Genomic DNA, 25184 nt, shown 5'->3' on the forward strand with positions numbered 1-25184 from the left:
CAGCCAAGTGCAGACCATCTCAGACACCTGCACTCAGGCCCGTGGCCCAAATCATCCTCTCTATGCAGATCTGCTGGGTAAAGCCACGAGGAACCTGAAAACAGGCTCCCACACAGCACTTCAGATCTCATGCCTTTGCTTGGGAAACACACATACCTTTAATCCCAGGAAGTAATATGGCAGGGCAGAGAAAGGTAGATAAGGCGTGAGGAAACAGGAACTCAGTCTCTTTAGGCTGAGGACTTCGTAGAGGTGATAGCTAGTGGCTGGCTGTTCTGCTTCTCTGATCTTTCAGCTTTCACCCTGATATCTGGCTCTGGGTTTTTTATTAAAAGACCATTGGAGATTTGTTTGGTTTTGTTTTTTGAGACAGGGTTTCTCTGTGTAGCTTTGCGCCTTTCCTGGAACTCACTTAGTAGCCCAGGCTGGCCTCGAACTCACAGAGATCTGCCTGACTCTGCCTCCCGAGTGCTGGGATTAAAGGCATGTGCCACCACCGCCCTGCCCATCTGAGATTTGAACAACATCTATTGAAAGGAAAAAATAGTAAAACTTAGATAATATTAAAATTAAAAATGGAGCCGGGCAGTGATGGCTCACACCTTTAATCCCAGCACTCGGGAGGCAGAGGCAGGCGGATCTCTGTGAGTTCAAGGCTAGCCTGGTCTACAGAGTGAGATCCAGGAAAGATGCAAAGCTACACAGAGAAACCCTGTCTCAAAAACACACACACACACACACACAAAAAAAAAAAAAAAAACCAAAAATGGGAAGATGTAATCTATGGTATGACCCCAACAGAACAGAAAAACCTAATTACAATTGAGAAACTATGCATCAAGAAATATCAATAAAAATTTATCCTTAATCCAAAAAGTATTGCAGAAAGAATGGAGGTTTTTGATGTTCTTTTTTGGGGTTTCTCTGTGACATGTCCTGGCTGTCCTGGAACTCACTCTGTAGAGCAGGCTGGCCTCAAACTCACAGAGATCCGCCTGCCTCTGCTTCCCCAATGCTGGGATTAAAGGCGTGTGCCACCACTGGCTGGCTTAAGAACCGAGGTTTTATTGTCTAGTGTGCCGATGGACTTAACTGAAATAAGATAGAAGTCTCTGAAACATTTGGTAAAGGTTTTAGCAACAGGATGTTGTGGTTTGAATGAGAACGGCCCCCCATAAACTCATATGTCTAAATGCTTGTTGGTGGAACCATTTGGAAAAAAATAGGAGGTGTGGCCTTGGATGAGGCGTGGCTTTGTTGGAGGAGGCGTGGCTTTGTTGGAGGAGGTGTGTTCACTGGGGGTGGGCTTTGGAGTTTCCACACCCTTTGCCAGCCCTTTAGCTCTGTCTTCTGCCCAGTGCTTGTGGATCAGATATAAGGTCTCAGCTACTGCTCCAGTGCCATGTGTGCTGCCTACTGCCATGCTCCCTACCGTGGTGGTCATGAACTCTAACCTTCTGGAACCATGAGCCCTCAAATTAAATGCTTTCTTTTGTAAGTATTTGGTCATGGTGCCTCTTCATAGCAATAGAAAAGTAACTAAGACACAGGACAAGCGGTAGCTACAGAATTACAGGATCTTGTTAAACAGAAGCCGTGAAATGTTTAAAGAAATAAAAATCCCTTTACAATGAAAACACAGGTCTAGCTATGGCACACTGTCAAATGACAAGTGTCTATGAGAGAACACCAGGAACGGCCTCCTGTGATTGCTACACAAGCCGAATTCGGAGGTGTACTCTTGTGCTTTGACTGTAGTTTGCATGGCCCCAGAGACTTCTCATGCTGAGGTTTTGCCCACATTAAGACAAACTTCAAACTTCATTTGACTATAGTGCTTAGAGGTGAGCCTTTGGAAGGTGAATAGGATTTGGATAAGAGTAGCATTCCCTTCATTGAATTCTAGTGCACTTGTAAGAAAAGGAAATAAGCCAGATGAGGTGGTGCATGCCTTTAGTCCCAGCTCTCGGTAGGCAGAGAGGGCAGATCTCTGAATTCAAGGGCAGCCTGGTCTACAAAGTGAGTTCCAGGACAGCTGGGGCTACACAGAGAGACCCTGTCTCAAAAAAACGAAAAGGAGGAGGAAGAGGAGGAGGACGAGGAGGAGGAGGAGGAGGAGGAGGAGGAGGAGGAGGAGGAGAAGAGAGAATAGTCAGACATATAGACAGATATGCACTCTTTTCTCTTACCCTTTGATGTTCTGTAACATCTCAGCACAACCGTCATTAGATGTGGCCCCTTAATCTCAAACCTCCAGAACCAAGAGCCAAAGTAAAATTCTTTTTTCCGGCCGGGCGGTGGTGGCGCACGCCTTTAGTCCCAGCACTTGGGAGGCAGAGCCAGGCGGATCTCTGTGAGTTCGAGGCCAGCCTGGGCTACCGAGTGAGTTCCAGGAAAGGCACAAAGCTACACAGAGAAACCCTGTCTCGAAAAACCAAAAAAAAAAAAAAAAAATTCTTTTTCCCATAAAGTAGCCTGCCTTGGGGTATGTCATTACAGCAATGACAAATGAACTAATCACCACCCATAAATGAAGTCTAGAGGGACATTCACTAGCATGTTAGCAACAGATGTCTGCGGCTGAAAAGATCTCCTGTACATTGTTCTGAATATCCCAGCAATGATCATGTGCCCTTTTCCTAAAACTAAAGAGGAGAAAACAGAAAAAGACTCACAGTCCCAGACACATAAAGAGCTTTGAAGTTACAGAGAAACTGAAGAAAGGGAGACAGAGGAGGGAAAATGGTTACTAACAAGAAGACCCCAGAATGTGCATCCCGGCTTCCTAATTGCCAGCATCCGATCTAGAAAGCACCAACCAGAGAGCCTGCAGGAGCGTGCATGCCTGCAAGTCACTCCGTGCCCATCTCACCTCCGCGCGTAGAAAAAAGGTTGTCCTGCTCTTGACCTCAACAATTTGACCCTGTGGCCTTGTATAAGAAACACTGAAGGGGGCTGGAGAGATAGCTCAGCAGTTAAGAGCACTTCTGGAGGTCCTGAGTTCAATTCCCAGCAACCATAGGATGGCCCACAACCATCTGTAATGAGATCTGGCACCCTCTTCTGGCCTGCAGGCACACATGCAGATGGAGCACGGTATACATAATAAATACTTTTTTGTTTTTGTCTTTTTGCTTTTTTCGAGACAGGGTTTCTCTGTGTAGCTTTGGAGCCTGTCCTGGGACTCGCTCTGAAGACCAGGCTGGCCTCAAACTCACAGAGATCCCCCTGACTCTGCCTTCCAGGTGCTGGGACTAAAGGCGTGCGCCACCACCACCCGGCATAAATTTTTTTAAAAAAATACTTTAAAAAAAAAGAAAAAGAAAAAGAAACACTGAAATGAAACATATGATGGATAATGTTCCCAAGATAAATATTGCCCACCAGAAGAAACACGTCACATCATGAATAGAGAGGGCATGATCTGCTACCCTGATTTACTAGGTGTTTCAGTAGGGATATAGAAACTCAGACCAGAGTTTGCCTTTATCTAGGCTTCTAACCTGTCCTTTCCTGGTCTATGACCTAAATTTCTGCTGCCCCCTGGTGGCTCAGAAACCAGAGAGCCCAAAAAGAAATCCTTTCACTGTGTTAGGGGCTTACTCATCCCTGGGTTTGTCAATCTGTGTGAAGCTGGTCTGTCTACACAGACTCCCTTGACTCAAAAGATCTTGACTCAACTCAAGAGCAACTTCCCACCCTTATCACCTTACACCCCCACTTACCACTGATGTCACGCCCATGGGAGAAAAAGAAGGAGATTCTGAACAGCAGCAAGAGGTGCTGGTGCCCCTTGGTATTGCTGGGGAAGGGTACCGAGGACTCAGATGGTCAAGGAAAGAGGCAGAGAGTGCGGGTCTTTTCCAGCCCCGACATCGGGGTCAGACGCCCACTACAAGGAATCTGAGGGTGCCAAGTGAGGGTGGCTTTGTAGTCTGGTCAAAGGTTAATTTGGGGTGCAAAGATGGCAGACAGCTGGTAGGATCAGGATTCACAGGGACCTGCTTCACAGAATTCAGGCTGAAAGGACTTAACTAACCCTGAGGAAGGAAAGCTGTGCGAGTCTTCTTCGATTTACGACACAACAAAAGAGAGAACAGCCTAGAGGTTTCAGAAAGACCTGTGAAATTCAAGTTCTCTCGTGTTCCCTCTCTCTTCCTCTCCCTCTGTGTGGGTGGGTGGGTGTCTCTCTGTGTCTGTCTGTCTGTCTCTCCCTCCCTCCCTCCCTCTCTATCTCTCTCCCTCTGTGTGTGTATATGTCTGTCTCTCTCCCTTTCTCTTTCTGTGTGCGTTTGTCTGTCTGCCTGTCTGTCTGCCTGTCTATGTGTGTCTGTCTGTCTGTCTCTGTTTGTCTCTCTCTCTCTCTCTGTCTCTCTCTCTCTGTCTCTCTCTCTGTCTCTCTGTCTTTCTCTGTCTCTGTCTCTGTCTCTCTCTCTCTCTCTCTCTCTCTCTCTCTCTCTCTCTCTCTCTCTCTCCTTCCCTTTTTCCCTTGCTATGAACTCAGGCTGCACAGGTTAGCCCTCATTGGTGAAAGAAGAGATCTGGCTCACAGGCCCCACCCTCCGGTTCCCTTCTCATCTGAAAGAAAAGGACCTTACAGCATCTGAAGGTTCCCAAGGCAGACAGCCTCAACTACTCTCACTGAAGTCTCTATTCATACTGATTTTTAATTATGTGCATAAAGCTAGACAAGGTGCCATGCACTCGGGGACTCAGGAGACAAGAGAATCACTTGAGCCCGTGAGTTCAAGGCCAATCTGAGCAACACGAGCAACACTCCATCTCAAAAGAAAAACGCATGCTTTTTTATTCTGATGTTTAAGAAAACAATAAAATGATAAGCAAAACAGTGGATGAGGGATCTTAGCAACTGGTCAGTAGTCCATCAAATATTAGCCCTTCCCAGAGTCATGACTGTCCTGGGCCAGCAACCATAAAGTTCATGGCACAATGTAGCCACTTGACATCAGATCAGCCAACTCCAACACATGTCTACTCAGAAAAATAAGTGTTCTCAACACAGTAATATCCAGAATTTCACTTAACATTTTTATATTTATTACAGTGTGTGTGTGAGTGTGTGTGTGTGTGTGTGTGTGTGTGTGTGTGTGTGTGTGTGTGTGTGTGTGTAAAAGAGTATCAATGTCCAACATGAGATGACTGGTCAAATAAATTAGCCATCCCATGGAGGTCTAGTAAAGAGTTATGTGTGACACTACAATCTCCAGGAAATCTCAGCTCTCGGAGATAACATGCTGATTTGTTTGGTCCACAAGGTGGAAGAATCAGAAACCATGCCAAAGATCACCCTCAGCTAAGACTCACAGTGGAAACACACCTTGAGTATAACGGATGAAAACCAAAGCAGGAGATGGTGGTGCACACCTGCGATCCCAGCACTAGGGAAGTGTACGTAAGAAGGTCAGGAGTTCGAGGCCAGCTTCAGCTATATAGAAATTTGAGGCTAACCTGGGATACATGAAAATCAAAAAGCAAAAAAGCAAACAAAAACGATCTTGTAACACACTTGGTGTAAGACAATGACATTTTTAATATCTGACAGAAAACAAAAGAGGAAAGTAGAAAGTGAAAGGATTCTGTCCTTAATACGTCATCAGCCTGCAATGGCGCCCCAGCCTAAAAAGCAGGTGGGCCCTCTGTGCATCCCTCTTTTTCCTTTCTGCTACTTCCTTCCATCTCTCCTCTCTCCTCCCCCCCCCCCCCCCCCCCCGCAATAAAGCTCTAAAAAGGTAACCATGCTTCCGATCAGCACTCTCCCTCTGCCAGCAGCAGCGCCTTAACCAGCAGAAAGCCTTTTTTAAATGTGTGGTGGCGTTGGTAAGAGACAGGAATGAACACAAGCCTGATGATCTGAGTTCAATCCCCAGGACCCGCACAATGGAAAGAGAGAACCAACTCCTCAAAGTTGTTGTCTGAAAGAAAGCTACACCTTCACTGTGCACATGCAACTTACACACACACACACACACACACACCAATTATTTTTTTTAACATTTAAAAGAAAAGATTTGTTTTACCTTGTTATGCATCAAACAAGTCAGGATGTATTATTTCAAAGATGACTAAACTCATACAAGACTGCCTAAGGTGTTACACATAACTCTTTTACTAGAACTCCATGCAATGGCTATTTTATTTAACTAGTCATTTCACGTGGGACATTAATACTCTTCTTTATACATGTTACATTTTAAAAAATCTGCTCTCTTTCTTTAGTCCATAGGTTTCACAATGCCAAAGCCATGCACAGGTAGACCCACTCGCTCCCCCACCTCATCTGAGCCCCTACACAGTACAGACAAGAGGGTCCATGCCAGTCTTTTATTGGGAAAGAGAAGCACCTGTCCCCAGGGCTGTTCTGTGTGCTCCAGGCAGCAGAAGCAAAGAGGAAAAGGCCTGATATCTGTGGGAGTGTCACAAGCCCCAGGACATCACCCCTTCTTGGCTTCCAGAAGATTCCAGACAAGTCAGAACAGCTAGGGTGCTTGAAATTCTGCAAGGAGAAGACATTTCAGGTCACAGCTGTACCTTTCCAGCTCCAGCTGCCCAGCTGTTTCCCTTCCTCCCTGGGGAGCCTCGATGGACTTCCTAACTGGTTCTAAAGACTCTTATCATTTAGAAGTTGGTCTCATATCTCCTGTTATCAAATAGGAATGGTATCTGCTCTGTTTTTTTGCCCTGCCCCCAGCCCTCATGGCCCCAACACATCACATGTATTCCCACCCTCTGGAACATGTCACATCTGCTTAGGCTTTAGAACCTGGATCAAATCCTATCTCTCCCAGAAAGACCTCACCAGAGAGCCACACCCACTGTAAACACGGTAATCCCACAGTGTCCATATGAGGGGTGTAGTCTATGACTCATGATCCTTCTAACTAGATTCTTCATGGCCTTCAGAAGCTGCCTTCCCAGGAGCTAACAGGGGAGTGTTAACAGCAGTGAAACCTGTTAACTTCATAGCTGGTCAAAGATCATCATGGGCAATACTCACCTGATTCAGATGTAGACCGATTGGTGAAGTTGGAGTCTTTGGGCAGGTGGAGTAGCTGGAGTCGGGGGATGCAGAAGCGGCCACAGCCTGACTTGCAGCACTTTTCCCCAGGTTGACAGTTCTCATCCACCATGCAGTTGACAATACACAGGCCCACCAGAATTCTGGGACAATGACCATCCCGCCCTGGGGAGAACACCAGCACAGGGAAAAACACAGGGAGCTGGCTCTTCTCTTCCCAAATTCCCATCTACAGCTTCTAGACTCAGGTCCCAGGTGAATCAACCCTGACTCCCAACTAGATGGGGCTGGAGGCAGGGAAGCTGGAGGGCTGAGACACCTCAGACACAGGAGGTATTAAACTCCCAAAGCCAGTTCCTGAGAGGTTGGTAGAATGCAGAGAGACAAGGTCCTGCCTTCTCCCTATGATTAAGTTCTATGTCACTGCTGGTCTGGTACTCTAGAAGAAGATTGATGCCCCTGCTCTGTGCATCAGTGGGGGGGGGGTATATTATGGTGTAAGTGTGTGTGTGTGTAGTGTATGTGTGTGTGGTGTGTGTGTGTTATGTGTTGTGCATAAGTGTGTGTGTGGTGTGTGTGTGAGTGGTGTATGTATTGTGTGTGTGAATGTGTATGTATGTATGTGGTGTGTATATGTCTGTGTACCTGTCATGGTATCATTTCTCAATGGTACAAGAACAGTACAGATTCAGGAAGAATGGTCCTTTAATGTTCAATGTCTATCTTTTCCCAGATCAGCAATATGCAATAGGATACTTGCTTTCGGTGTTGGGCAGCAGCAGCCACAACACACAGTCAGCCATAGGACCACATACAACCGACACTCTACAGTGGGCTGGGTGTGTTGCAAACGTAGAAGGTTTTGGTGGGTTGAGAGTTGTGCTGGCTAGTTTTATGTCGACTTGATACAAGTCTAGAGTCATCTGAAGGGAGGGAACCTTAATTGAGAAAATGCCTCCATAAGATCTAACTGTAGGCCTTTTTCTTTTTCTTTTTTTTTTTTTTTTTTTTTTTTTTGGTTTTTCGAGACAGGGTTTCTCTGTAGTTTTGCGCCTTTCCTGGAACTCACTTTGTAGACCAGGCTGGCCTCGAACTCACAGAGATCCTCCTGCCTCTGCCTCTCGAGTGCTGGGATTAAAGGCGTGCGCCACCACCGCCCAGCTCTTTTTCTTAATCAGTGATTGATGTGGGAAGGCCCAGCCCATTCCGGGTGGTGCCACCCCTGGCCTGGCAGTCCTGGGTTCTATAAGAAAGCAGGCTGAGCTGGGCATGGTGGTGCATGCACTCGGGAGGCAGAGGCAGGCAGATCTCTGTGAGTTGGAAGCCAGCCTGGTCTCCAAATTGAGTTCCAGGACAGCAGGGCTGTTACACAGACAAACCCTGCCTCAAAGAATAAAACAAAACAAAAGAAGGCAGGCTGAGCAAGTCATGGGGAGCAAGCCAGTGAGCGGCACCCCTCCATGGTCTCTGCATCAGCTCCTGCCTCCAGGATCCTGCCTTGTTTGAGTTCCTGCCCTGACTTCCTTCCATGATAGACTTCAATGTGGAACTGTAAGCCAAAGAAGCCCCTTCCTCCCCAATTTGTTTTTGGCCATGGTGTTTCATCACAGCAATAGTAACCCTGACTGGGACAAGAGTATTAAATGGGCTTTCAACTTACAAGATTTGCCATTTCCAGTGAATTTATCAGGTCAGACCCCATTACAATCAAGGAGCATCTGTAATTCCTCATTTGTCTTCCCTAACAAGCCGCATGTATGTACAGACAAATAGTTGGACATTGCATAGGAATATAAACAGACTAATGGGCTGGGAATGTAGCTCGGCATGGAGTGTTTCCCCACATTCATGAAGGCCTGGGTTCAGTCCCCAGCAGTGCATAAACTGGGTGTGGTGGTACACACCCGGGACCCCTGCATGCGGGTAATAGAGATAGGAAGATCAGAAATTCAAGATCATCATGAGTTACATAGGAAGTTCAGTCAGCCTGGGTTGCATGAGACCCTGTCTAAAAAAAAAAAAAAAAAAAAAAAAAAAAAATTGAAAGAGAGAGGGAGAGAGACAGAGAGACAGAGAGATCTGAGATCAATAAGTGTCTCAGGCCTGTAAGGCCAGCACATAGGGACTAAGCCAGGGCTCTGAGTTTAAGACCAGCTTGGGCTGCATAATGAGACCCTTTCTCAAAAATAAACAAAAATTGATCTGAAAAACCAGTGATAGTGGGCAGCTTCTTTACTGGACAGAGGCAATACACCCCAAAAGAGGGGATTATTTACCCCAGGCACAAAGCAGAGCCCAGACCAAAGCTTCGTTACCACCTCCTTCCTCTAGTTCTTTCCATGCCAACATTGACCTTTAACCCTAGAAGAAAGGGTTGCGTTGGGTTGGAGGCCTGGGGATGGTAAAGATGACACCTGGCTCCCCCAGGCAGGTGTCCACAGGAAGCTCCTCCAAACTCACCTGGCACCCAGCGGGCACTTGTGACTCTCCTCCCAAACAACCAACGTACCTCCTTCAATGTCTCCTCGGCAGGCGTGGCCACACCCAGTGCTGCAGCATTTGTGTCCCTGGGGACAAGATGTGTCCCCATCACACAGCTCCTTACAGGGAAGAGGGTCAGCAGGACATCCACCACTTAATTCTGCCATAGAATCAAAGCATCGAAACTCAGATGTGCTCAAGCCAGGAACATAAAATACATCTTTCAGTGGATGTAAATATAGATTTTTAACTTGCAATACACGCCAATATTCCCCGTTCATTCTACTTCTCTGGCCATGAACTACAGTGGCTTTGGTGCTTGCAGTATGAAGAAAACACTGTTCAGCTCCAATCCACCATAGCAAACAAACGAATGGCAGACCTTATGTTCACCCTCCCTTCCTTCACACTGTGACAAACATACAGTGTTTGACCCCAATCAACTATATCTCCTGGGATTTGTGCCCCGGCGAAGGCCCTTCCCACACTTCACCCTGTGACTTACTTTTACCAGAGGGGCACTAGCAAGCATGGTGCAAGCAGAAACATGGTGCACACAGGAGCCTGTCCTCTTGGAATAACCCTCTCAGAAGTCAGGCACAGAGCTGCAAAGCAGCTTGAGGTAGAGTGCAGCGTGATGAGATTCTCTACAGACGGGGACATAGAGAAATGCATTCCCGGGGACTAGAGAGAAGGTTCGGGCGCTGTAGGTAGAGTTTTCCTGCCTGGCCCACAGTCAGGGCAAATCTCTCTCACCTGCCAGTCCCACAGCCGTCAGACCCGACCAAGTAAACACAGAGACTTGTATTGGTTTCAAACTGTATGGCCATGGCAGGCTTCTTGCTAACTGTTCTTTCAGCTTAAATTAATCCATTTTTATAAATCTATACCTTGCCACACGGCTCGTGGCTTACCGGCATCTTCACATGCTGTTTCTCATCTTGGCGGCTGGCAGTGTCTCTCTGCCTCAGACTTCCATTTCCCAGCTTTATTCTCCTCCTTGTCCCGCCTACACTTCCTGCCTAGCCAATGGCCAATCAGTGTTTTAATTATTGACTAATCAGCAACACATTTGACATACAGAACATCCCACAGCAGGGCGCCATGTTTGCCATGCTTTCCTGAATTTGATCCCCACAGTCCATGCCAAAGACTGGGTGTGGTGGCACCAGCAGTGGGATGCTGTGGGAAGTTCTGTATGGCAAATGTGTTGCTAATTAGTTAATAAATAAAACACTGATTGGCCATTGGCTAGGCAGGAAGTGTAGGCGGGACAAGGAGGAGAATAAAGCTGGGAAGTAGAAGTCTGAGTCAGAGAGACACTGCCAGCTGCCACGATGAGAAACAGCATGTGAAGATACCGGTAAGCCACGAGCCACGTGGCAAGGTATAGATTTATAGAAATGGATTAATTTAAGCTGTAAGAACAGTTAGCAAGAAGCCTGCCACGGCCATACAGTTTGTAAGCAAAATAAGCCTCTGTGTTTACTTGGTTGGGTTTGAAAGGCTGTGAGACTGGCAGGTGAGAGAGATTTGTCCTGACTGTGGGCCAGGCAGGAAAACTCTACCTACAAATGGCGCCCAACGTGGGGCAAGAGTTTCCACCTAAAAACTGAGAAAAAAAAGATTCTAAAACAGAGCTAAAAACAGCTTCCTAATTGTCTCTCTCAAATGAGCGGCAGCTGCCGGTTTGAGCTACTTGTGGGTTTCTGTTGTGCGTGCTCGACCTGCAGTTTGGCGGGAATGAGGCCTCTGCAAGTGGCACATTAAGCTGCATGGTGGATTTAGCCTTTGCAGGTACAAAACAAAAAAAAGAGGTTTCTGGGCTACTTGCTGCTTGGATAAAAGCATAGACCCCTGATAGCTCCCAGAGCTGGCGGTAAACCACTGCCATGTTGGGAAGCTGAGGTGGGCGGAGCCAGCAGCCACAGCTGCTGCAGTTTAAAGCAAGAGATTCACAATAAGACAGATTCAGCCGGGCGGTGGTGGCGCACGCCTTTAATCCCAGCACTCGGGAGGCAGAGGCAGGCAGATCTCTGTGAGTTCGAGGCCAGCCTGGGCTACCAAGTGAGTTCCAGGAAAGGCACAAAGCTACACAGAGAAACCCTGTCTCGAAAAACCAAAAAAAAAAAAAAAAAAAAAAAAAAGACAGATTCAGATGTAATAGTTTGCAATGTGTGTAAAAGATACGTAGGCTTGAAAGAGACAAAAAAGATGATATATAGAGTTATAGAAACAAATACATAGTTTTAAAAAATAAAGTCTTTAAAAAGACAGTAAAGGTAGTATAAAAAATAAGCCACGTAAAAATGGATATTACACAGAGAATCTGGATTGTGTTGTCTTTGGGACTTTTAACTGCAGAAAAACATTTGATTGTAAAAGCTGTTGAGTTATGTCAAAATGTATACTTTAAAGGTACCTTGACTTCAAAATTTGAATATAAGGATATGTTACTTTGGAAAGGAGACTCTGCTTTTGTTCCCACAGAAAGCCAGAGGCTATGGATTTGTTCCAGATTAAGATACATCAGGTTTGACCAGCCAAGACCCCCTGAAAGGTCTCCGATGACACCATGGCCCAGATGATCCAACATCCAGAATGGTTTGAAGGCAACTGGCTCAGACGATACACCCTCATGGACTTTTCTATGATCCTAAAATTTTCTTTGTATCCCCACAAGATACAGCGCCCCCCTCCAGCAGGAAGTAGTAAGAGAAGCTACGCCCAAATTCCCAAATTGTATGTAATTTTACTTTGTTAAGGTTAAAACCTTCCTTTTTGAAAAAAAAAAAAGGGGGGGGGAAGTGCTGTGGGAAGTTCTGTATGGCAAATGTGTTGCTAATTAGTTAATAAATAAAACACTGATTGGCCATTGGCTAGGCAGGAAGTGTAGGCGGGACAAGGAGGAGAATAAAGCTGGGAAGTAGAAGTCTGAGTCAGAGAGACACTGCCAGCTGCCACGATGAGAAACAGCATGTGAAGATACCGGTAAGCCACGAGCCACGTGGCAAGGTATAGATTAATAGAAATGGGTTAATTTAAGCTGTAAGAACAGTTAGCAAGAAGCCTGCCACGGCCATACAGTTTGTAAGCAAAATAAGCCTCTGTGTTTACTTGGTTGGGTTTGAAAGGCTGTGGGACTGGCAGGTGAGAGAGATTTGTCCTGACTGTGGGCCAGGTGGAGACAGGCAGACATCTAGGGCTCACAGACCAGTCAGCCTAGGCGAATCAGCAAGTGAGACCCTGACTCAAAAAAACACAAGGTGGACAGCTCCTGAGGGATGACACTCCAGGTTGACTTCTGGTCTCCACATACATGTGCACATACACACAAATATGCAGAAATACACAAATTAGTTGATTAATTAATTTAAATAAATAAATAAGCTAGATGCACACCTTTAATCCCAGCACTCAGGAAGCAGAGGCAGGTGGATCTCTGTGAGTTTAAGATCAGCCTGGTCTACAGAGTGAGTTCCAGGACAGCCAGGGCTACACAGTAAAACCTTGTCTCAGAAAACCAAATAAGTAAATAAGAAATACCATCCCACACATTCCAGCTCTACTGAGCTCACAGCTGCGTGTATGAATGACCTCACCTAAACCACATGGGGAGATCAACTATCCAGTAGAGCATGGCCACCCTCACAGATGTGATGAGGAATTAACTATTGTCTCTGGTCACTATATCTGGGGACAGTTTGCTATACTGTAAATGAGACCCATTCATAAAACCCCAGGTCTGGTCTGAGAAGCAATGAGTCTGGCCCAAATGATTCGCTTCCTCCATACTCTCTTGTAACTGGAGGTGACCACAAAATAAGATGCTTTTGTATCCTTTTTTTAATAATTTATTTTTATGTGCATTGGTGTTTTGCCTACATGTACATCTGTGTGAGAATGCCAGATCCCCTGGAACTAGAGTTACAGACAGTTGTGAGCTGCCATGTGGGTGCTGGGAATTGAACCTGGGTCCTCTGGAAGAGCAGCCAGAGCTCTTAACCACTGAGCCATCTCTCGAGCCCCTGCTTTTGTATTCTTGATACAAACTGCCACTTCACTTCTTTCTTCTCCCAAAGATGTACATGCTGTGGAGATGTAAGGCAGCCTTCTTTGCAGTAGGAAGCCACTAGCGTGAGGACCAAGTCGAGGACTGGCAAAGTGAGAGGGAGATGCTTTCTTCTTGGTAGCATCATTGAGTTGCCATGGCAGCTCTAACATCCACCTCACAATTCTTGTAAACTGAGGACAGTGAATCGTTATTCTGTTAATGTTCTGTTGTCCATAGTCAAATACATTCTGGATATGCCCCTTCGTCACTGCTGTGACAATAACAAAATCCAGAGAGGAGCGGGGGGCTGACCCAGAACTAGAGTAAGCTGGCAGCTAAGCAGGACAAAACTCAGCCCCTGACTTGCAATGAATTACATTCCACCACGCCATTCTTAAAAGATGCAGGCAACTTGGCCCCAGGAGCAGGCACACCCAAAGAAGACTGCATCCAAGCCAAAACTAATTCACCATGATTCATTCCAGTTCTTTAAATGTGGAGGTAATGAACAATTAAGTTTTGTAGAAAATCAAAACATGCCTAGCCCGGAGCCTCCAAAGCAACAGGTTATGCATGATGACACATGGCTGGTTCCAGGGAGTCTGCCATGATGGAAAGAGCAAGTGTTGGACCTCAAAGATGAACCATAATAGTCTTGTGCTCTGGGATTTTCCTGCACAGGAATATTTTGTGTTGTTATGATGTCATATCAAAACTACATGCCCTGGTTGTTTAATTTGGAGAACATGGTTACTGTAACTACCTGATGTATCTCACTACACCTACTCATCATCTACTTGACGAACACTGCAACACACTTGACAAAAATAAACTTTACTCCACCATTGAGAGAGCTGGATAGCAATCACCCCAGAGGAAAATTGCACTGTCACCAGCTTCTTAGAGTGTCAAACAATGAACCTAAAAAGAGAGCCACCATACTTAGCAGGAGTCGACATTTTAACGAGCTTAGCTCTGCTGGGACAAAAGCCAGGAGACTCTGCTCCTCTGCTCTTCAGACACAGCAGAGACCTTACCTCTGCTCTCTCCTAGCCCAGCTTCCCTTGAGCTCCCTAGAGTTTTGCCAAATTTCAAAAGCAAGAAATAGACCCCTTGTGAGGCAGGCTGGGGTCCTGAGGATCAGATCACATCCCCTTGACCAGCACTACCATCGTCCTTCATAACTCAAATCCATGTCAAACAACTCCTGTCAGCTCAAACACATGGACTCAATGGGACTTCACTACCTCTAAGCCAGACTATGCCATCTTCGTTTGTTTGGGGCTTTGTTTATTAATTTTATGTTCATTGGTGTTTTGCCTGCATGTATGTCTGTGTGAGGGTGGCAGAAGCCCTGGAACTGGAGTTACAGACAGGTGTGAGCTGCCCGATGTAGGTGCTGGGAATTGAACTCAGGTTCTCTAGAAGAGCAGTATGTGCTCTTAACCACTGTGCCATTTCCCCAGCCCCCATACTTTCACAGGCGTTTTTATTTTTATGTGTATGGGTGTTTGTCTGCATGTATGTCTACACACATGCCTGATGCCCAAAGAGGCCAAAAGAGGGTATTAGATCCCTTCTGGGATTGCAGACAGTTATAAGCTACCATATGGGTATTGGGAATTGAACCTGTGTCCTCTGGAAGAACAGCCAGTACTCTTAACAGCTGAGTCATCTCTCTAGCCCTACCATCTTCATTTTGTTTGTTTGTTTGTTTGTTTGTTTGTTTTTTCAAAACAGAGTTTCTCTGTGTAGCTTTTGGAACCTGTCCTGAAACTCACTTTGTAGACCAGCCTGGCCTCTGCCTCCTGGCCTCCACCTTCATTTTTAAGCTAGACAGTGTTTGTACCCCCTCATGCTCTCCTGAAACCAGATTCCTGAGACATACTAATCGCCCATCCTTGTCCTGTCCCCAGGAACCCTGTAAAACGTGGTGCCTGTGATGCCGTTGGATAGGATGCTCTGCCCTCGATGTCTTGGTTCTTCTGACCTGTGTGAACTCAGCCGTTACAAACAGCTAATTACGCTGCCAGGGATCAGGACAAGAAACAGGACTGGTAGCTAGAGTTGGGATGATCACCCCCACCCTCCATCTTCACCTCTCCCAACACCCCACCTATCACCAAAAAGCAGGAAAGCTGTAGTCAGTAAACGGGCTTTAGTCCTGCATCAGCTTCCTGTTTTACCTCCCCAAGAATCCCCTTCTGTCAAAGAGCATCACTGCCACCCTGTCCCTCAGATGGATACCTCACACCATCCTTGACACACCCTGCACCTCAGTGTCCACAGCCGTTTACTTTTTTACCTGGTCCTGTCAACGGCCTTTAGTCTCTGCTTTTCCATGTCAGCATTATGGTGAGCTCCTTGGCCTAAACCATGGTCATCTCTCACCCAGTCTGCCATGATGGCTGCTCATCTGGTCTTCCGTCACCTTCACTTGCCCTCATCCATTCTTTGCACACCAGAACAGCCTTTTCAAAGTGAAAACTGGAATAGACCTCTCCCTCTTTAGACTCCCCTCAATGATGTTTTTTTTTTTTTTTTTGGCTTTTTGAGACAAATCTCATGCAGCCTTGACTGCCTTAAACTCACCATATAGCTGAGAATGGCCTTGAACTCCTGATCCTCCTGCTTCTGCCTTCCCAGTGCTAGGATTATGAGCATTTCCACCACACATGGCTTAGGTATTTGTGGTGATATATTGTGTACCCTAATAAACTTCCCTGAGGATCAGAGAACAGAGCAGCCACTAGATTAGACATAGAGGTCAGGCAGTGGTAGCACACACCCTTAATCCTATCACTGGGAAGCACACACTCCTTTAATCCCAGGAAGTAATATGACCGGGCAGAGATAGATAGATAAGGCGTGAGGAAACAGGAACTCGCTCTCTTTAGGCTGAGGATTTCGTAGAGGTAAGAGCTAGTGGCTGGTTGTTCTGCTTCTCTGATCTTTCAGCTTTCACCCTGATATCTGGCTCTGGGTTTTTTTTAATTAAAAGACCATCTAAGATTCAAACAACAGGTACTTCTTTACAAATATTTTTTAATTCGTGTTTATTATTGTGTGTGTGTGTGTGTGTGTGTGTGTGTGTGTGTGTGTGTGTGTGTGTGTGTGATCTGTGTGACTGTGAGGGCATGAATGCCACAGTGTGCCTGTGCTGGTCAGAGAATAACTTCTAGTCAGTCTTCTGTTCCCACCACTAGGCTGAGCGCAGATCCTCGGGTTTGTGAGGCCTTTACCCGATAAGCCAACTCACTGGCTCTAATTACTTCCTTCTGCGCTTAGAATAAAATCTGGGAAGGAAGCCCAAAGCTGCCCGACTCTGAGCCTTGCCACCTCCCCAACCTCAACTGGACCCACCGTCTTTGATTTTCTCACAATAGCCTTTCACTTCGTTAGGAACAAAGCTCTCCCTCCCTCACAGCCTCTGTCTTTGGGCTCCCTCTTCACAACCCTCCCCCAAAGGTGGGGCTTGTTCACCATCGACACCCACATGCCAGGTAGGGCTGACTCTCTGTACGTGGTGTAAATGAGTGATTGATGAGTAAGTGGGCGGGTCAAAATGCAGATGCGTGGAGAGGGAAACAGACCAGCTGGCGCTGGACTAACTGTTGGAGGTCCTGAGCATTACCTGGCAGCCATAATGCAGACTCTTCGAATACATTTCCCGCAAACTTCGTCATCACTCTATGAAGATGACAAAGGGAGATTCAAAGAGATGAGACACTTGCCCAAAGCCCACTGAGCAAACAGAAGAGTCACCACAGGCCACGTTCAGACCAGAACTTATCCCTGAGAGCACAGTCCAGGTCTGCCTCAGGCAAGCTGACAGGCACTCCGCCTTCGTCAAACAGACCAGCTCTGCTGCAGTATACCTGTGAGGATGTCAAAGGTTTGTCACAGCTCAGGAAGGAGAGCTTCCCGGGAATCAGTCTCATCAAGAGCAACCCTGCCCTACAGCAGGAGCTATCGATGCTGAAGTAGTTGTTAAAGACTTAACTCCACCAGGTCCTGCTCAGCCTGTGGGCTCCCTGGGATCTTCAGACTACTTCCAGCCTGCCTGCCTAACCCCAAGGGAAAAGGAAGTCCCACCTCTACTGGCCAAAGGCCAGGGTAGCTCACAAAGGTACCACACCTGGGAAGCAGCCTCACCCTCAAGCCCCACAATTCAGACTTGAGCTTCCAACACTGAGAAGACTGTATGAGACACTACAAGCGGACAGTGAGTGCCTTGTCCACAACAGACTCCCAGGCTTGCTCTGAGAGCCGGGAACTGAGCGTCCTGACAAGGACTACAATGTTCTAGTCTCTCTTCTGGGCAGTCTCTCCAAGACAGCTGCCTAAACCAGGTACAGATCACACCACTAGGTACTGCAAAGGAGCTTGTCACCAGGGAGATACGGTGGAAGGGAAGACGACATGTGCTGTGGAGTTTCAGGATCTCAGAGAGGGGGTGATCAGCAGGGTGGGGAGGAGGGACTGTTGTACTCCTGGGCCAGCTGCAGTGTCAAATGTGCCCATAAGTGCAGCATTTGGGAAGCTGAGGCAGGAGGACTAAAAGTTCAAAGCCACAGTATGCTACATAGACAGACTATTAAAGAGGAGGAGGGAAGGTCAGACATGAAGAGGAGGAGGAGAGAATGTTATGGCCCAGCCCCAGCCCCCCCCCCGCCCGCCCTAGGAGCCTAAAGAAAAGAACCTAATGTATACTGAAGGACTAACACACCCTTTAACTCATTATAACAACTCTCCAGGCTCTTTCCACCTCACAGGGAAAGAAACAGAAAGAGAAGCACAAGAGGCTTGCCTGAGGACCGGCTTGGCTCAGACAACCCAAATCTACGCTCGCAACCCTAACACACTGCTGTTCTCAGGTGAGAGACTGACTCCAGTTTCTGCAGACAACAGAATGTCATTCAGGAGACAGAGGCAAGGGAGTCACAAGCTCCAGGCAAGCCTGAGCCAAACAGTGAGGCTCTGTCTGCAAAAGAGGAAAGGACATAAAGGAAAGAAGAAAAGGGCTAGGTTTGGTGGTGCATGCATGTAATCCTAGGACTCAGGAGGTGGAGGCAGGAAGACCAGGGGTTCAAGGCCAGCCTTGGCTATACAGAGTATTGGAGTCCAACCTGGGCTACCTGAGACTCTGTCTCAGAACAAAAGTAAAGTAATAAATGACCTCATTTCAGAAAATAAGCCACCCAAGAAAAAATGTATCAAGAAATATTTTAAATCTATAAAACACCCTAAAGTCTGAGCAACAGGCAGACATAAGGTTGCATATTATATCTGGGTTAGCTCTCCAAAAGCCATTGTATACATCTAACATCATTCCCAGAAAAGGAGTTTGGAGAATGAAGAGAGACAGGAAATGTGATCATGAGAATACTGAGAAGTATAAACAAGCACAAGTAGCCATGAAAAATCTAAAATAGCAGGAAAACAATTAGTTCCACACAGACACCACCACCAACTTCTTTTTTTCTTTTTTTGTTTGTTTGTTTGTTTGGTTGGTTGGTTGGTTGGTTGGTTGGTTGGTTGGTTTTTCAAGACAGGGTTTCTCTGTGTGTGCCCCTGGCTGTCCTGGAAATCACTGTAGACCAGGCTGGCCTTGCATTCACTGAGATCCTCCTGCTTCTTCCTCCCAAGTGCTGTGATTAAAGGCGTGCGCCGCCGCCGATGCTGCCACCACCACCACCCAGTGACACCACCAACTTCTAATAACTTTGAGTGACTCTTAAAGAAATGGTAAAGGAAGCATGGCCACAGCAGAAATGCGTCATCTTTCCACTCCCACTGGCACCTCCCTGGTGTCAAAGGTCTCTGTCTTCCACTGGCATTATCCTCCGTCTCTGTCCCTAGCCATGCAGGTGACTTGTCCTCTGAAGATCTCTACATAGGATTCTCTCTTCAATATCCAGCCACACCCTTCCCTTGGCTGGTTTTAACTCCTCCCAGCTTCAGCTTAAGTGTCACTACCCTAGACATACTTTCCTTAAGCCCCCAACCCAATGTGAGTGCCCATTATTCTCTCAGCATCCTTCATTGCTTCTTTGTTGTCCTTATCACAATTCAAAATCATGTATTTATTTGCATGCTTTGTCCAACACAGTGTACCCAGAACTCATCACTGGATGTAGCAAACAATAAACATCCAATAGATGTTTGTGGGGAAAAGATAAAATATATAAGAAGAGAAGTAGGTCACGATGACCCTGTAAGAGGAAGAAGGGGTCTCTTTCCGAAGCCTCCCTAACACTGCAGAATAAAAGAAAATCTGCCTCGACTATTAACAAGACACTAGCCTGCATGTGTGCAGAGAGAGCAGAAAGTCTCGGAAGCAGGTGAATAGGAGAGTGTGTGCTGTCTTCTGCAGACATCAAGATTCTATTCTGCTGTCTCTGGATAGGTTCTTGGGGTACATTTTAGTAGAGTCTCTCAACTGACATGGGAATTGGGAATTAGTCAGCAACTTCCTACTCGGCCTCCACAGAATATGTGGCATGGCCTCTTGGCATCCTGCTCCGCTTGGCTAGGACTAATCCAACAAGTGCTCGTGACTTGGGTACTCTGCATGTCTTTGTTCAGTTCTCAGAATACAGCTGGCATTTGTATTGTTTCTCAAAGTAAACTAAAACCAGTTATCAGGGAATGATTTACTACCCTGGCAGCAGATAGTGTGTGTGTGTTTGACAAAGGAGCAAGTTAATCTACCCATGGAGCATGAAGAGTGGGACTTACCCAGCTTCTGTATGAAGAGTGAGACTACACATCTCTTGTTGCAGCCAAACATCTGCTTTTCTCACTCTCAGAAAGCAGGCCACGTCTCCCCTGTGGCTCTGGTCCCTACCTCCTTTTGGTATAGCAAGGACTTGATCTTTGCACTGGACATGCCGTATGTGTGGTACACATGTTAGAACAGAATGTCTCTGAATAACTTTGTGACTACCTCTTTTCCTCTCTGTTTCAAAAACAGACACACAGGAGCTGGAGAGATGGCTCATGGGTAAGAGCACTTACTATTCCTATAGAGGACCTGGGTTTAGTTCCCAAATTGTCTGCAACTCCAGTTCAAGGGGGTCTGGTGCCCTCTTCTGGCCTATGAGGGTACCCACACACCTGTGGTGCATATAAACTTGAGCAAGCACACACACATACAGATTAAAATAATATGTTTTTTAAAAGGCATAAGTTGGGGAGATAACTCAGTCAATAAAGTGCTTTCTGAACAAGCATGAAGAACTGAGTTTGAGAACCTGAGTTTGGATCCCCAGCACTCACATTAAAAAAATAATAACACTTGGGAGGCAGAAGCAGGAGGATCTCTGTGAGTTCAAGGCCAGTCTGGTTTACAAATAGAGTTCCAGGACAGCCAGAGCAGTAACACAGAGAAACCCTGTCTTGAAAACAACAACAATAATAATAATAATTTTAAAAATAAAAAAGCAGGCTGGTGAGATGGCTCAGTAGGTAAGTCCTCAAGTCCCACACAGTGGAAGGAAAGAACCAATTCCCACAGGTTGTTGCCTGACCTACACATGCATGCCCTAGATGATGCACACACACTAAATAAAAGCAAATTAAGTTTTTAATTTTTTTTTAAAGAGGGGGAAGAAGTTGAGACCAATTACTCTTCAAAATGAGCTCCACTGGGAAGGAATACCTAGGACCATGGAGGCCATGATCAGGCCTTGGGATGGGAGTGGGAGGGGTAAGAGGGACAGCTTAAAGTGAAAAACAAGACAAGACAGCTGTAGTTAACAGCATGCAGGGAGGAGGAGGGCTCTTCAGAGAAACCTCTTGGTTTTAGAAGTGTTCCCAGGGAGTGGGGAGCCTGACCACAACTCAAAGCCAGTTTCAGGGAAGGCATCAGAGCTGTTTATAGAAACAAGGAGGAACATCTGTATACAAGTCCTTGCTATACCAAAAGGAGGTAGGGACCAGAGCCACAGGGGAGACGTGGCCTGCTTTCTGAGAGTGAGAAAAGCAGCTAGAGGTTTTGTGAGCTAACACCTGTAATCCCAGTACTTGGAAAGAGGAGGCAGGAGGACTGCAGGTTCCAGGCTATCCTGAGCTACACAGAAAGACCCTGACTTTAGAAGAAGAAGAAAAAAGAAGGCCAGGCATGGTGGCGCACACTTGCAATCCCAGCACTCAGGAGGCAAAAGCGGGAGGATCCTGAGTATGAAGTCAGAATGAGCTACATAGTGAGATCCTGAACTACGTCCCTAAGTCCTTAGTGCCTTTTTTTAAATTATTACTATTTTAGGGGAGGCACGTGCATCATGGCATGCACATGGGGCTCAGAGGACAGCTTTGTGGAATGGGTTCTCTCTTTTCACCTTTGCACAGATTCTGGGGACAGAACTCAGTCTTTGGGTTTGCAGATCAGGCAGGAAGCACCTTTACCTGATGAGCCATCTCCCCAACCCACCTTCCCAGGATGTCTTCACCACTATCTTAAGCAGGCTTTCCTTCACAACAGTGCTTGTCCAAAGTAAAAGATGTGGATCATCAAGGGGGCTCTCTTTCCTGATAGGAGACAGAGAGCTGAGGTACGGAATGGACAAAGACTGCGAAGGGGAAAGGGGTAACCTACATAGCTAGGTGTCTGGAGACAATCTAGAATGTGGAAAGTTCTCTGGTTCTATCCATCTAAGAGATAAGGCCCGGGAACACATTGGGATCTTGCCCCTTGTGACAACATACCCCTATGAGGTCTGCTTGGTGGGCCTTGGAACACCTGTGCTGCGGCACTCCTGCCCAGTAGGACATGACCTATCAAGTTGGCACAGATATTTGCATGGGTTCTGATCAGGAAGGCACTGTTCCTTTTTCACTGAAAGAGACTTCATACGAAATTGAGATAACTGGCCAGGCCTAAGGAGATGGGGATCAGCCTCTACCAGTGGAGGCTGACGAAACGATGGCTCGGCTGTTAAGAACACTTAATGTTCTTCCTATCCCTCCAGTTCAAGGGGATCCTACTCCTCTTCCAACCTCTGCAGGCACCCGTACACACATGCCATACATACAGAGAAACATCTACACAAATCTTTTGTTGTTGTGGTTTTGTTTTTCGAGACAGGGTTTCTCTGTGTAGCTTTGGAGCCTGTCCTGGGACTCGCTCTGTAGCCCAGACTAGCCTCGAACTCACAAAGATCCACCTGCCTCTGCCTCCCAAGTGCTGGGATTAAAGGTGTGAGCCACCACCGCCCGGCCATCTACTCAAATCTAAAAAAAAAAAAAAATAGGGAATGAGAGTCAAACATATGTCGAGGAGCTCAGCATCTCCATGTATTCCTATGCAGATTGTCTCTGCAGCCCCTTCTCTCCTTGCCACGCAGATACACACCCCACGATTACTAAAAAACAGGCAAACCAGTAGTGCTGCAGAGACAGACAGACAAACAGACAAAGGGGGCTGTTGTGTGGCCCTGTCCTCATTTTATGAGCTCTAGAAGATAGCTGGAAGTATATCCTTATAAGACCTAACTCCTTGTTGCAGAGTGCACCAAAAACCAAGCCAACCTATCCTCACTGTCCCGACAAGCTTTCCATCCAGTTCTTCCTACAGGTGATGATTGGCTCCACAAATGAGAAACCTTAGAAGGCAGGAGATGATCTCTCCCGCAGAAACTTTCTATTACTTTTAGCCAAGGACCCCAAATGATAGCTCACCGTGCTCTCCTGCTGTTACCCAGGACGCCAGGGACCCAAGAGCAAGAAGTGCCTTCATGAGGAAGAAGTAGCTTAGCATCCTGCTGATGTTGAGTTGAGAGCTCAGTTCAGAGCAGAGGGAGCAGCAGAGGAAAGGACAGGACTGGGCAACTGCTGACAATCCAATCCCAACGGTTTCTTACATAATAACCCCCCAGGAATGTGTTCTCCTCCACAGTAAGAACAGTGATTGGCTGCGGGAGTGTGGAAATTTTCCTGGCACTGCCAAAGGGCACATGTGATGGGAGGGACCAAATACTGCCATACAATATGCATAGTACTCTTAGACAATGATGAGGATCCCAATGGGAAGCTAGAAAAAAGGAGAGGTAGCTATTGGGTTAAAGGTCAAAGAGAGACCTTTGGAAAGAAAATGACAGAGGGTAAACTAGACCACCTGTTCTTCCTGGGTTCACACTGGGACTCTGAGGGGGCAGACCAGAGAGGAGAAAAATAAAGTCCAGGGTCAGGAGAGCTGTGAGGGCTGATGACTCAAGCCAGCCAGTTTATTAGTATCATAGCTCTTTACATACCCCTCAAATGGGGAGGCAGAAAACAAATCAGTGAAGTTCACCTAGCAGGAGAATTACAGGGAACTCTAGCTCCTCTTTTGCAAGGTACATTCTGGTACAGTAAGCAAAATATTTCATATCTCAGGGTCTGTAATATTTAACTACAACTTTACATGGAACCGTCGATCTCTGGGCCCTGGCCTCGGCCCCCCAGAGCCCTGGCACCAGACCATTGCTGGCACCAGAATGGCCCTGGCAGGGAACAAAAGCTCAGTGTTCTTCCTTCTGTCCACAGGATCTGGAAGGGCCTTTGGTCCTACCTAGCCCCTGACAAAGGAAAGAACTGGAAAGACAACTTAATAAGAAAATAATTAAGCTAGTGTTGTAACTGGAGCGTTCTGTCCCATCCTTGGGAACTGTCAGAACCGACAGAAAAGCAGCATCCAAGTGTTCCAGCATCAATAAAAATGCACAAACAGTTTATAACTTGGTGCTTGTGGAAGAGAGTGAGAGTGACTGTGCAATTAGTATGCAGGAGAACAAAGATCCAGTCCCACAGTCAATGTTCTTAGCCCTTTGCTTTGAGACAGGGTTTTGCTATGCAGCCCAGACTGGCCTCAAACTCCTCAGCCTCCTGCTACTTCTTCCTGAGTTCTGGGATTATGTACAACATCACACCTGCCCATAGACAAGGTTAGCAATCATATCACAACAGGTTTGAACCTACATCTCTCCTAATGCAAAACTCAAACACTTTACACTACCTGATTACTGTAACCTGCACAAAGTAACGTTATCACCCATAAATAAATCCAGTTCTCTCACTGACACAGCTTACCTCTGAGACAGTGCTAAGCGGGGCTCTAGAGAACGCCACAGTTGCTAAACCCTTCATCCCTAACCTATCCCAGAATCAACCATCTAGGGAAAGGAGAGCCAGCTCTCCGGAACAGGGCAAGTTAGCTCACAAGCCAAAACTCAACCTTCATTCTGATGTCTTCAGACAAAAGAGGCAGACCCCCAAGGCTAATGGGTATTTGGAACGGCACGAGCGGCCCTCCTTTTGTTGGTTTTCTGGGGCCTTGTACCAAATCATCAGACGTTCCTGCAGTTTTCACGACTGAACTTCGGACAGCCCCCATCCGAAACCCGGTGCTCCCCAGCTGCAGTCTAAGCTCCTCACACCCGCACTGGTCCCTTGACTGGATGGTACCCGAACACCCACACTCGGTCCCCAGCCGTCGTCTTCCAGGGGTTTGGAAGCCCCAACCTCGTCCCCCACACCCAAGATCCGGAAATCCACCGAGACGCGGCTCCCCGGCGGCAGTTCGGTTCCCATAGCAACTGCACTGGGCACCCGCGTCGCGCTTCCGGCCGGGTG

General features: G+C 46.8%; 1 protein-coding gene across 2 annotated transcripts; it reads right to left on the reverse strand.

The window, feature by feature from the left end:
* Positions 1-6328: 6328 nt before the first annotated feature.
* Wfdc3 (WAP four-disulfide core domain 3) lies at positions 6329-25129 on the reverse strand. 2 transcript variants are annotated; one of them, XM_052723326.1, is made up of 5 exons: positions 25029-25129; positions 23253-23332; positions 9546-9677; positions 7016-7201; positions 6329-6514 (listed from the first exon to the last, which is right to left on the reverse strand). In XM_052723326.1, the coding sequence occupies exons 2-5, from the start codon at positions 23329-23331 to the stop codon at positions 6498-6500; spliced, it is 414 nt and encodes a 137-aa protein (XP_052579286.1). In that variant the 5' UTR covers position 23332; positions 25029-25129; the 3' UTR covers positions 6329-6497. The 2 variants fall into 2 exon arrangements, with proteins under 2 accessions (XP_052579286.1, XP_052579285.1); XM_052723325.1 differs by having other exon boundaries at positions 23253-23335; positions 25029-25117.
* Between the last annotated feature and the right edge of the window lie 55 nt (positions 25130-25184).

Source organism: Peromyscus californicus, unplaced genomic scaffold, assembly GCF_007827085.1.
Source record: "Peromyscus californicus insignis strain IS unplaced genomic scaffold, ASM782708v3 Scaffold_7__1_contigs__length_154581171, whole genome shotgun sequence".
Lineage (NCBI taxonomy): Eukaryota > Metazoa > Chordata > Mammalia > Rodentia > Cricetidae > Peromyscus > Peromyscus californicus.